At 45.4% G+C, this 13789-nt stretch overlaps 1 protein-coding gene across 1 annotated transcript in view; it reads left to right on the forward strand.

Annotated features, from left to right (window-relative positions):
- The window catches only part of Mb21d2 (Mab-21 domain containing 2), a 98945-nt gene extending 89641 nt beyond the window's left edge, over positions 1 to 9304 (forward strand). Inside the window, exon 2 of the mRNA XM_057766083.1 lies at positions 6496 to 9304. Coding sequence (XP_057622066.1) covers positions 6496 to 7760 — 1265 coding nt within the window. The 3' untranslated portion in view covers positions 7761 to 9304. The remainder of the gene's footprint in view (positions 1 to 6495) is intronic.
- The last annotated feature ends 4485 nt before the right edge of the window (positions 9305 to 13789 follow it).

Below are 13789 nucleotides of genomic sequence, written 5' to 3' on the forward strand. Positions count from 1 at the left end.
ATGGACATTATCCACTAGATGTCTTGAAGTGTTCTGGGTGAAATTATATGATGCTTAGCTATTGTAGAAGAAAAATCAGATAGTAAGTGATATTGGCAAATAGAATTCTTGAAACATTCTTCACTATCGCATATGTTTGAAAATGCTCCTAAGTTGATATTAAGGTAAGGTTATTTGACTAGCCAATAGTAGTTTCAATTTTTTTTTTAAGCGTACCCCGTCCCTCCCTACTTCATGTGACCTGGAACTTAAAAGTCCACTGACCTGAGCCTCTCCTGGGCCACAGCTACACCTGGGTGCCTTTCTGATGAGCAGTGACCTCTTTGCCTAGGCAGCATGGAATATCGTATAGCAGGCTTTCCCATTCCTTACTCCTCCATCTTCTCCTAGTGTTTGTGTGGCTCAGTTTCTTTCACAGTAGAGGGGCAGTTCTGGGTAGGCTTGCTTCATCCACTCTTGTCCTGCATTAGGGTAGAAGAGCCCTCAGTTTTCCCTTGGCAATACAATTAGGACTGGAAAGCAGAACACTGTTGTTCAAGTCTCTGAGATGCTGCGTTTACTACCCAGCTCATTCTCAGCTCTCCTGATGGATGCAGCCAGCATCTGGCTTCCTTGCAAAGCCATAAGTGTTAAGCGTAGGAGACCATTTCTCTTGACCCGGCTATCCCCAGTGTCTGTGGGTGTAATACTTATGTCCCATGCATGATTAAATTAAACAAGTTTTGAGTCCTTTTCCTTCCCCACTAAGCTCAACTTTCCCATTTCAGAGTGACTAACTAGTTCACATACACACCCCAAGAGAAAGCAGTGGAAAGTGGCCTCCTGGTTCCTGTGCGGAGGTGGCTGGACTCGGCTAACTTAAGTCTGAAGGTCTCTGTGATGAGGTTTTCGACTGTGTTGCATGTGGTCTCTGACCCATCTTCCTGTTCTAACATAGTCACTTGGCACCACACTGACACTGGCTCTTTCTTCTGCTGTCTTTGCTGCTGAGGAATGAGTATTCTTCATTCTTGAACATGGCTGTGTGAAGCCAAGACTCGCGAATCTCGCCAGTAAGTTCTGAGTTACAGAAGCCGTGCTTTTTGTGTATCCTCCAAACTGAGCTCAGTGTTCCTTCGTGGGGAAAGTGCTGCTGACATGTGTTCCTGTACAAGTTTGGACTCCTGGGGTACTGGCGACTGATAACTGAGCAACCGAGCGCTAATTGCCAGCTGTGTGCTTTGTGTTTCACCATGGGTACCTTACAGACTTAGAGTCGTTATTTTGCAGTTTTAAGAAAAGTGAGCTTAGTCACACTCATGGTACACCTACAGACTTGAAACCCTCCTGCTCTCTACAGTAGCTTAGAAGTCCTTGAAAAGGCCACTGACTTTCTGAACTTCAATTTGAAAGGAAAATAATGAAATAGTGAGGCTTTTTGTTTCCTTTACCCTACTTGACTCTTTGACAACAGTACACGGTTTTATACATGTGTGCTGCCAACCCTTCTGGGAGCCGTGGTGTAATTAATGAGGCTTTAAAACTGACTGAAAGACATGATACATTGCACAAGCGGTTGTCTTCCGATTCCGAAGTCTGTCTTAGACATGGGAAAATAAAACCTTGACTCCCAAGAGTTGCTGGACTTAGCAATCAATGGCTTAGCTTTCATTGGCTCTGCTAATTTGCATGCCAGGTGTGCTTTGTTACTACCTGGTTTAGAGGACACCTCAAAGCCCGCCCGTCACTATCATAGGTGGTGAAAAGGCTATCGTTAGTCCGGGTCAAGGCTTCCAAGTCCACAGATCACAGGCGGACTGGTGAATCCAGCTTGCCTTCTGGTTGCCAAACTACCTGTCCTCCAACATGGTGCCACCCAAGGACACGTCCCTGGGCCAGCAGAAGTCTTGTTATATCCACAGGTGAGGCTACATTGTTTATTTCACTTCATCTAATCTTTTGTGTGCCTTGAATGTGCTAGAGGCTTCTGTTAGATGGCTTTAATTAGATGTTCAAAACCACTCGATGGAGTGAGTCTGGTTTGCTGTGCTTATAAGTGGTGGAAACAGGAGCACATACGAGTAAAATGAATTATGTCTGTTATATGCTTAGATACTTGGTATCAGCTCTATAATGGTGGTTTGTGTCTTTGCTTAAATAAGGAATTGGAAGCTCAGGAAGGTTAAATATCTTATCAGGCTCATCTAAATTGTAAATGACAATCCCAGGGCACCCTCCTAGGCCTCTCCTTCTGGTCCCAGCACTCATGTATATTGATCAGGGTCAAAATGGACAAAGACCAAGGAAGTTCCTTGAGGGGACATCTTTTCGGTATTCCTTCTCTTGTATATACACTACTGAATAGTCATGACCCTAGCCCTGCCTGGAGTTTTAATCAGAGTTTTAAAGTGTTAAGTGAAGCTACGGGCAATTGTCTAAGCAATTGTGCAAAATAAAACTGACGCATTAGCTTATACAATCTTATCTTAGCGGTGACTCAGAGATGGTTGGAGAGCTGGGCGGCCCCATCAGGGCCCTCTGTGTTTTCAGCATTGTTTCAGCAGTCTATTATGTATTGGGGGAATATTAATGGCATTTTCAAGGCCAGTTGGGTCCATTCTTTCTTGATAAATGTAGGTAGCTAGATATGATCTGTTGTTACTGGTCCAAGGTCACAGTAAAGCTTCCAGCAGCAAAAAACACAAAGCCAGTGCTTTGTCAGGAGAGCTGGGCTGCTTCCTTTCTGAGCCACTTTGCATTCGAGTCAAGCCAGGTCCTTGTCACGGAGAGACCAGTATGCATGTGACACTCTGACCTCTGTCGCATGTACGAGAAGAGGGCAGTGCTCTCCCTTATGTCACTGAAACCTTCAGTGAGTTATTTCTCAGAATCCTGGGTGTTTGATTTTTTTATATTCCCCTCTACCCACATACCTCCCACAGACAGGTAGGCAGTCAGACAGGCAGAAAGACAGACAGACAGAGACCCCAGACAGATGATTTTCTGAATATGAATGATAGATGCCAAAACCTACACACTGGACCATTAAGAATTCTGTAGATGGCGATGCTCTTAGAAAAAGATAGCCCCGCTCACCTCTAAGGATGCTGCTTGGGATCTCGAGTAAGCGTGACAAAGGTGTGTCTTCCTGCAGAGTAGAAGCTGTGATATCCTCACAGGCGTGTTCTCGTTGTCTGTCAGCCCAGGCCACTGTCACCCTAGGGGGTGTCTCAGAGTCACAGAGGGCTTTGTCACCGCCGTCCCACACTGTGCCCACCATTAAGAGTCACTGCTCGAAGAAGGCTCTGTTTGTTTAATTGTGTGTGTGTGTCACAGGAGTTGAAGACAAGAAAGAGGTAGCACACTTATCCCAAACCAGCAATATTCTGAGATCATACAAGATACTTATGTACCTAACCAAAGATAATGTATCTCGTGTAACTATAGTTACAAGACATTAAAACAACTGTTTAACTGTTTTCCAGCATTGTGTGTGTGTGTGTGTGTGCGTGCGTGTTTAAAGGACCCTCTACCTAGACACTGATACCACTTATCCACGTAGTATTTATTAAATGGCGGCTTTGAAGATAGGACTTGTGTCTTATGCTATGATGCTAACAGTCTAGCACTCTGTATGCGAATGATGGAGTTAATTTGGTTTCAGTTCTCTGTTTCAACAGGGGCTGTTCTGAACTGAATCACTTCCTAAAGTAGTGTGGTGTGGCAGATTTTATCCACTGGGACTTAGGGAAGTGGGCTTACCTTTCTTCTTTAACTTGATGTTCTGAAGGTGGCATGGAGCTCACACCCTAAACTTGAGGGCTCCTTGTCTGTCAAGAGTAACATTAACGTCTTCGTCAGTAGAAACTACACAGTAAGAAGAAGCCAAAGCGTAGAGCAAACCTCTATCTCCAGGAAATATTGCAGCTAAATTACAGCCATGATGTAGCAACAAAAACAATTTTATGGTTGGGATCACCACGACTGGAGGAACTGTGTTAAAGGGTTGCAACGTTGGGAAAGCTGAGAATCGCTGACCTGAAGGACTATAGGAAGATGGCCTCACTGTAGAGTTTCTTAGGAACAAATAGAAGCCAGTGCTTCTCAGGAGGGCCAACTCGGGAAAGCTGGCGCCTCCTGTGGTGCTCTGCTCTGAGGTCAGATGTGACTAACAGCAAAAGTGAATCCATTCAGAGGTGCGCTTTTTGTGTAACCAACCTCCCATCCACTGGTGCAGTGAACCTCCCACCCCCCCATCCTCTGTGTCCATGCCTAGCCCCTGGCAATCTGTCTGATGATAGCCAATACCAGCTCAGCTTGGCTTAAACATAAGCTGGACAAGTTTGCAAAGATGATTGCTGGGAGTGGATAGGGCTGGGGAGGGCTCCGGTTCGTCGTCACAGTTTTATAGAACTGCAGGCTAGCAGGCCCAAGAAGGCCAGATGGAAGTGTGGGTATCACAGGATGAATGTTACCTTAGCAAGTGAGTTCCCAGCTTCTGAGAGTATAGGAAACGAAGCCCCAAGCTCGCTCCCTGAGCTGCTGAAGTTCTGCATTTTTTGAGAGAAGCAGTGTTCAAAACCAGCCTAACTCCTGAATTCAAGAGTTTAGCCAAGCACTTTATATTGCCTCCTTAAGAAGAAAAGTTTATTTTAATTAAGTGTGGATGCAGCTGTTAGAAGTGAAGACTCCTCTGTGGCAGGCAGGACATATGCAGCTGGTAAACGCCGCTACTTCCCTAGTCCAGCAGAGGGCGAAAGGGAGTCTTAGCTTACCACACTCCCACTTCCCAACCCCTAGGGATATGTACACCAAGTGCAAGTGGCCACAGCATCTCCAGGCCAGCAGAAGGAGAAGGGAGCTTTTTAGTTAATATTTCACGCAAGTCTACTTTAGAAAAAGAAAAAAGCTGTTAGACTCCAAAGCAAAGTTCGTAACATACTTAGAAATCAGAGAGCTCAATCTGATCCTTTTATGACTAAATCCTGAGGCCAGTAGTCTTACATTACAAAAAGAGGAGGTTGTTATTAAAACACAGTAACAACTGCATTGGGGGTTTTTATCTACCTGTTGCTAATTTGGCTTTCTTCAGCCATATTGAAAGGAAGATAAAATTCCTCTGTGTGGTTTTCAGGGAAGCCTGTGCTTGCCTGGATAGGATGAGGTGTCACAATTGGGGGTCCTCAGCCTGTGCTTGCCTGGGTAGGTTGCCATGCCACAGCTGGGGGACCTCAGAAGTAACCTCTGAGATAGAGTTAGGGATATTTACTGAAGAACATTTCCAGCATCTGTACTCCTGGATGGGAGTCAGGAAGGGCAGGTAGAAGGGAAGACACAGCTCAGTCCCAGAGTGCTTTTCCTGACGTCAGCCTCCTGACTTGAGTGTGAGCAGAGGAGTCCACCTGCCACCCCAACGATGGGAAACAAAATCTTTCTGATGATTGACAGAGTGAGATTTAATAAAACCGCCAATTTTCTTCATCAGTGATTCTTGTTCTTTAAAAATTGTTAGTGTATTTATTGTACGAAACAGTGGGTTTCATTATGATCTTTCCATACAGAAACTCATAAATATATAGTATACATATATGTATACTATATATGTATGTGTGTGTGTGTGTGTATATACTCTCCTTGCTCTTCTTTTTCTTCCTTTCCCCTCTTCCTCTGACCTGTTTATTTCCAAATCATGAAGGATTTTCTTAAATGAAATTGGATTTTTGCCTGTTTATTACTTTATGCATGTGCTTGTAATGCTGGGACCCAAACCCAGGGCCTTGCCCATGCTTAGGCAAAGCCTCTCCCCCTGGGCTGCATCCCCAGCCTTCAGTTTATTACTGTTAGTAGAAATAGCACACGCCCGGGATAAAGAACCGTTGTCCCCAGTGCTGTTTCAGAACACTGCCTTGACTTACCCACAAAGTCACCATAGCCACACACACCGTGGCTTTTGTAAACTCTGAGCAGGTGCCAGGAGGAGAGGTCAGGCGATGTGCTAGTGGTAGGAACACGTTGTCCTTTGAAAGTCTCTGCAGTCACACTGAGAACTGTCCACGCTGGGGGAAGGACTGGGTGAGCGAGACTGCCTTGGCAAAACCGGAGGCTGACTTCACGTGATGGCGTCAGTGTGGAGAACAGGGACAGCGGCAGCGAGAAACACACAGGGGATGAGATGAGATGCGGTTGAGTTTTGGCGGTGCAAGGTCAAGAGGATTGGAGCGTATGGAAGCTCTCAACCTGAACAACTGAGCGTGTGGAAAGTCCCTTCCTCAAGGGGATGGCTGGGGAAGAGGAGGCCTGGGTGATGGCCAAGTGGTATTCCTGCTCATGCTGATGATGCCACAGAGCCCTTCCACCTGGGAAAGGGCAGGCCCACAGCAGTGTTGGTAGCTGGGTCTCTGCAACGCCTGAGGTCTGGTTTGGCGCCCGTGTGTTTCACGGAGGTCGGAGCTTTTCCTATTAAGGCACCTTGGCCGTGTGCTTCCTGTAATAGTCTTTTTCTCTTTTTGTTCCTAGGAATGGTGCAAAAGCTAGATCAGAAACTTCCGGTGGCTAACGAGTACCTGTTGCTCTCCGGAGGAGTCCGAGAAGGTGTGGTGGACCTGGACCTGGATGAGCTGAATGTCTATGCCCGGGGCACAGACTATGACATGGACTTTACCCTCCTGGTGCCAGCCCTTAAGCTGCATGACCGCAATCAGCCTGTGACCCTTGATATGCGCCACTCAGCCCTGTGCCACTCGTGGCTGAGCCTCCGGCTCTTTGATGAGGGGACGATCAGTAAGTGGAAAGATTGTTGCACAATCGCCGATCACATCAACGGTGCCACCAACTACTTCTTCTCTCCCACCAAAGTGGCTGACTGGTTCTATGACTCCATCAGCATTGTCCTCTCAGAGATACAAAAGAAACCCCAGCGAGGGATGCCAAAGGTGGAGAAGGTGGAAAAAAACGGGACCATCATCTCCATCATTCTGGGCGTGGGGAGCAGTCGCATGTTGTACGACATCGTCCCTGTGGTGTCCTTCAAAGGCTGGCCCGCAGTGGCCCAGAGCTGGCTTATGGAGAACCACTTCTGGGATGGGAAGATTACTGAAGAAGAGGTCATCAGTGGCTTTTACTTGGTGCCAGCTTGCTCCTACAAGGGTAAGAAGGACAATGAGTGGCGTCTGTCCTTTGCCAGGAGCGAGGTGCAGCTGAAGAAGTGCATCTCGGGTAGTCTCATGCAAGCCTACCAGGCCTGCAAAGCCATCATCATCAAACTCCTGTCAAGGCCCAAGGCTATCAGCCCCTATCACCTGCGGAGCATGATGCTCTGGGCCTGTGACCGACTCCCAGCCAGCTACCTGGCTCAGGAAGACTATGCAGCCCACTTTCTGCTGGGTCTCATTGACGACCTGCAGCACTGTCTGGTCAACAAGATGTGCCCTAATTATTTCATCCCTCAATGCAACATGCTGGAGCACCTGTCGGAGGAGACGGTCATGCTCCACGCCCGGAAGCTGTCCTCCGTGCGCTCCGATCCCGCCGAGCACCTACGCACCGCCATTGAGCACGTGAAGGCAGCCAACCGGCTGACCCTGAAGCTGCAGCGGCGGGGCAGCACCACCAGCATCCCCTCCCCGCAGTCGGATGGAGGGGACCCCAATCAGCCTGATGATCGTCTGGCCAAAAAACTGCAGCAGCTAGTGACTGAGAATCCGGGGAAGTCCATCTCGGTCTTTATTAACCCCGATGACGTCACGAGGCCCCATTTCAGAATCGACGATAAATTTTTCTGAGTGACTTGTTGACCTTTTTTTCCTTCTTCCTCTTGGTTCTAAGACTTCCGTAACGTGTAGCGTGGTTTGTGATATTGTCATTCTGTTTTTACATATCCAGCTTACATTGGATTTGTTAAGGACACGTTTTTAAGTTTCCTGGTTCTGCAGGACGGTGCAGGCTCTGAAACAGTATTATTACTATTTCATATTCTGCCTGATTTTTGCTGTTGGTTTTCTAGTTATTGTCACATGGTTTTTGTTGTTGTTGTTGTTTTTTATGATGTCATTTTTAAGGAGAACTTGAGCCATATAGACGACACTGCCCATGAATCCTCGTTCTTGCTTTCTGCCTCACACTCGGTGTGGATCTGTTGGTGGATTTGGGGGAACACATTTCCTTGTTGCATATTCGAACCCTTTCTCCACTTTTGTTCTCTTTTTGACCTTGTTCTTCTCCTGAGTTTTCACTGAGATGGGTATCTGCTAGTCCTAAGAACCTGGAGGCCCTGTGCATGCTGGCTGCGTTTCTTTCTTCGATCAGAAGAGTTTCCCGCTTCTACCGGATCGGAAACTTTCAAGAGAGAACGATGCACATTGTGTTTCCGAGCAACCTCATTGAATGTAATTGTCCTCAAATCTGCAAACATTGGAGGGAGGATTTGATAGCTTTCCAAACAGAATTAAGGTTTCCAAATGTGAGTTTTAGTGTTTGTAATTATTTGAAGCCTTATTTAAATCCTATTCAGGAGCACACCATTCTAATTGTTATTTGCACTAATGAAGTCTTCGCCATTGTCATAGCTGCAGTGTGTGTTTCAGTGTACATTAACATCCTTTCCGGAAACGTCGTCGCTTTTCATTTCGTCCAGTTCTCTGGGTCGATAGAATGAGTCTCTGCGTTTGTCTAGTTCTCCTTTAATTGTGGGTCCCGTTTTACCCTCCTTGGTAGTTCTGGTTCCTGCCTTACCGAGGGAAGTTTTTGATGCTTTATACCTGTTCACTGACTAGCTAGAGCTTGGGAAGATAATACTTGACAAAGTGGGTGTCTTTGTATTTATTTCTTTGGGGGTTCTAGAGATTTTTCTCTTCCCCTCTCCTTTTTAAAAGTCTCTTTATTTCTCCTGAGACCTTGCTGGAAACTGACAGGCAGAATTAGCCCCGAATTGAAGATACCATGCCTGTTCAGAGCAGGTTTCCCTGTAGAGCAGGAACCAGGAAATATCTAAGTGGCTGTGTTGGAATAAAGGAGTCCTATTTTCTGACTGAAACGATTTACCAGATTTAGGTGCTGTGGGGCGTTGGCCCCTGTTTTCGTGTGACCTGAAGGCAGATGGTGCCTGAGTCATTGACGGGCCTGCTGATCGAGATGGCCCATGATGTCTGCTAACAGAAAAGTCAAGCAACACGGTGGCTTTGGTCTTGAATGTCCAGACTCACAGGTTGGATTTTGGCCAGTTGGAATCAGACATATGTGGTCTTGGAGTTTTGCATGGGAATTAATGTAATATGCTTATAAATCAACAATCTCAAGTCAAACACAAAAATAAAAAAGAAACTCCTGGCCTTGGAATCCTGTTGTCATTATTGCTTTGTAATCTCAAAGTTTCTCTCCCTCTTCTCTACCTCCACGTCTTTCCTCCCATTTTCACTAAGAAGCCCCTTCTTTTTAGCCTGGAACACTAGATCTTTCAGCCTGAGCTCTGAGTGCTGGGATATCCATTATGTATCCCTACACCCAGCTTGAAATGGTTTTCGTCTTAGTAGTGGAGTAGTGGTCAGGAAGTACAGCCTCTGCCTTAGTCTTTCCTCCCATGTTCCGAGTGGTATACACTTACCTTTCACACAAATATTAAACATCCTTAAGTCTCATTAAAGAGCTGGTTCCCGGATCCAGATGTGCCTCCTGATTGGAAAAGTCAGTGAACACAAACCAACATTTCTTTAGTCTCAAACATGAAGGCGTGCCATCCAATTCCAGTTCTTCCATCCGGGGACGTACCCTGTGGAGAGCCAGGACAGAAGCCCATACTCCTCCCGGATACGGAGGAGGAAGCATTTGATTTATATTGGTACTGACAGGTATCACCCTGTCATGGCAACTGACGTCGGATAGCACTGTAGGAAATGGATCGGAAAGAATAAGTCCTCAGAACCTTGAGCCCAAAGCCTCTTCTCTTATGTGGTCTTCCTTATTAGCAGTATTTTAATCAGTTTTGAGCTAGGATCAGTTAGTTGCTATATTTAATCAAATATGTCAAGCTGAGCCGTATTGGGTGGTGTGTCCCTTTCTTTCTGGGATAGCTATGAAGGATTCATACCCTTGTATCTGTGTTTTTAGAGCTGGCATGTGCCGATTTCATTGATTCCTATCATAGTCTATTTACTTTAGCCATTCTGTTATATTGGATAGGCTCAAACAAAAGTCAGGTATACAGTTGACATGGGCAAATATAGTCGCAAATCATTGTTCTAAAGTATTGCACTGTCAGAATATATCCAGAACCAACATCTCAAGTACAGTTAGCTTCATCTTAAATGCTTTTACACACGGGCTTTCAGAATACTCATTGCAGGCATCATAAGGTTTTAGGACATTAATTCTGATGTTTTTCCCCTCTGCCACATCTAGTCATAGTGGAGATCACAGTATAGAAATTGTACACAGAAAAGAGCAAAGATCTCCGGGTGTTGGTAATCTTAGCACCCATTGTTTCATCTTCAGAATTCCTGTCCAGGCCACAAACCTGAGACTCTGAGGTCAAGAGTAAATGTATGGAATGTTGCTTAATACTGTTCCCTTAAACATATTCCATTGAGTTCCCACTGGGCTGCCTTTCTGCAGCCTGGAAGACTGCTTTATCTCATTTGTATTTCAAATAAAATGCAAAGTCCTTAAGGCTGGAGCCATACTTTTATTACATGTGGCTGATTTTGTTTTTAATTGGAGACATTTACAAGTTATTACTCAACAGGCTTTTAGCTCTTCAATGGGGCGGGGTCTTGCTTATATCAAGAGTAGATTTTTCTCTGCCTTTTGCCTCTTGAAGTGGAGGATCTACAGATGCAAGTAAAAGTTGGTTTCAGAGGTAGTGGGGCCACTCGAGTTTAAACCCTTCAAAGGCTAGTCTATTCTTAAAGTTAATAGAAAACATGGAACTACATGGCTAAGTTTGCTTTGGGGTAGAGGTTTGAGAATGGAGGAGGCATCCAGGCCTAGTGTGAGAGCCAATACTCCCATGTCACCCTGTGCACACTCAGGTATTCTTTCCTGTCACCAACGGGACATTTCTTCAGACTGACTTTGTAACACCTTCTTCTCCATTGTTGGCTATTTGGTTCAGATACTTACATTGCTGAGAGAAGTCCACCCCCCCATTTTTCAAAAATGTTCAAGTTTTTAAAATATTTTTTTTTTCGTTTTTCGAGACCGGGTTTCTCTGTGGTTTTGGAGCCTGTCCTGGAACTAGCTCTTGTAGACCAGGCTGGTCTCGAACTCACAGAGATCTGCCTGCCTCTGCCTCCCGAGTGCTGGGATTAAAGGCGTGCGCCACCACCGCCCGGCTAAGTTTGTTACATTATGTATATATGCATGTGTTTACACATGCACGTGCAGATGTCTATGGAGGCCAGAGGCATTGGTTGTCCTGGAGCTAAAGATAACAAACATGCAGTTGTGAGTCACCTGATGTGGTTGCTGGGGTCTGACCTTGTGTCTTAGGGTTTTTATTGCTATGAAGCGATACCATGACCGTGGCAACTCTTCCAAAGGAACACAATTAATTGGGTCTGGCTTACAGTTCAGAGGTTTAGTCCGCTATTGTCATGGAATGGCAGGCACAACAGGAAGAGAACAAGACCTCACTCTACTCTTCAGAAAGCAGGAAGTGCCCTTCGTCACTGAACCAGCTCTCTACCACTCTCAACGTGTAAGGTGCGCGCGTGTGTGTGTGTGTGTGTGTGTGTTACAAAATTATTAGAGTTAAAAAGAGGCCACAGAGATCAGAGACTCCCAAAAATGCCTCAACAAGAAGCAGAAACAGGTTCCTGATAGGGATGTAAGACAGATTTCATGGGAATAGGGGAGATCAGATCATTAACCCTAGTGGGGGAGCTGCTGCCGATGCTGTCAGATCCAGCCATGGGGCCAGAACTGAGCTGAGTCTCAGACTTGAGTTTAGGTTACAGAAGAGAGCTCCCAAGGAGGCTGTAAAGGTGAAAGACAGGGCTGGGTCTAATGAATTTGAGGGTGGACAAGCAGCAACTTGAATAGGCTGTATCAGTAGTGGCGGCTGAGCAGAGCTGAAGCTGGGACAGATGGGAGATCTGTGAGCCCCTTGAAGCACATACCAACTGTTGACAGATCAGTTGGGTCCTTCACCATCACGGGGTGGAGTGTTTTTAGAGGTCTGGATGAAAGAGGTGGAGCCTTTTTTTTTGGTCTGGTGTTTTCAATACTTTCTCAGGCCTGGTTTCACTGACAAAATTTTAATGTGCCCGTGCACCCTTCCCTCGAGTGCTACTGTGAGAAGTTTAGAGTTGTACTGCTTTCACTCTTAAAAATGTTTTCTATGGCAATGGATTCTTGATCCTATTGCACGTAATGGCTTTGTGGGAGCCCAGGTAGTTTGGATGCTCACCTTAATAGACCTGGATGGAGGTGGGTGGTCCTTGGACCTCCCACAGGGCAGAGAAACCTGCTTGCTCTTTGGGCTGAGGAGGAAGGAAGACTTGATTGGGGGAGGGGGAGGGAATGGGAGGTGGTGGCGGGGAAGAGGCAGAAATCTTTAATAATTAAATAAATTAATTAATAAAAAAATAAAATAAAATAAAAATGTTTTCTTCCATCCTGTGACTCTTGGGTGGTGATGGAGGGTGTTTGTGTATTGATGGTGCAGAGTTGCCCTGCCTCTGCATATGCACTTAAAATGGAGCCACCTAGGGCAAGGCACAAGCTGATCAAGCAGCATTTTACACCATATTGTAGAGTAGCACAGCCCAACAGCCAGTCACCTGGAAGGATGATGGTCTAGCTGTTTGGCATTCTTGCATACCCTCAGTGTGCTCACTATTAAGGAACTGAAAGACTGTATACTCCCCATAGCAAGTTAGAGGGCAGCTTTTTCTGTATGAGGCCCTTTTTTTTTTTTTTTGAGACAACTAGAACTACACATCAAAGGACCCATTATTACACAGAGACCCTTAAAGACATAATTCATCTAACTTGGGACAGCATCCCAGATAAGCACTTGTTATCTGGGTTACCACCTCTCTGCCTAGGATCCATGGCCTTTTAATGGGGCATTAGTAAGGATTCAGTTTCCTTTGATATCAACTCTATCACATAATTAAGGAAAAGAGGGTTAAATGTGAGAGCATAAAATAAACCATAAGATTTCATTTTGCTTTCATGTCTGTAAAACAGGATTTGAGATTCTATTTTCCTCCTCACTGGCTTTTACTAGCTAGCTTAAATTGTCTCAGTCTCCAAAAAAAAAAAATCTCAATTTTAGATCTATAAACCCACTTCTTTAAAATCTTTAAGTCTTCATGTTCCCAGCACATTTTTAAAAAATTAAGAATCTCATTAAGTTGCAGCAATATGTCCAGTGGGCAGCACAGGCACCTCCAGCACAGCTGTTATGGAAGTTCTTTGTAGATAAAAGTTTCTGCCCTGCCAGGTCCCACAGCCATTCAGTCCCAAAGAAACACTCAGAGGCTTATGTTAATTATAACCTGCTTGATTATTAGCTCAGGCTTATTAATTATCTCTTACAACTTAACCCATTATTCTTTGTCTATGTTTAGCCACATGGCTTGTTACCTTTTTTCAATGAGGCATTCTCATCTTGCTTGCTCTGCATCTGGCTGGTAACTGACTCTGCAATTCTGCTTCCCAGAATTCTCCTAGTCTTTCTGCCTGGCTACTGGCCAATCAGGGTTGTATTAAGCCAACACAAGTGACAAATCTTTACAGTGTACAGTGCATTCTCTCACAGAAGTTCTTGTCTGATCCTTTGCACTCATGAGCCTGTTTCATCATCACAAAA

The sequence above is a fragment of the Chionomys nivalis genome, chromosome 3 (genome assembly GCF_950005125.1).
Source record: "Chionomys nivalis chromosome 3, mChiNiv1.1, whole genome shotgun sequence".
In the NCBI taxonomy this organism is placed as follows: Eukaryota; Metazoa; Chordata; class Mammalia; order Rodentia; family Cricetidae; genus Chionomys; species Chionomys nivalis.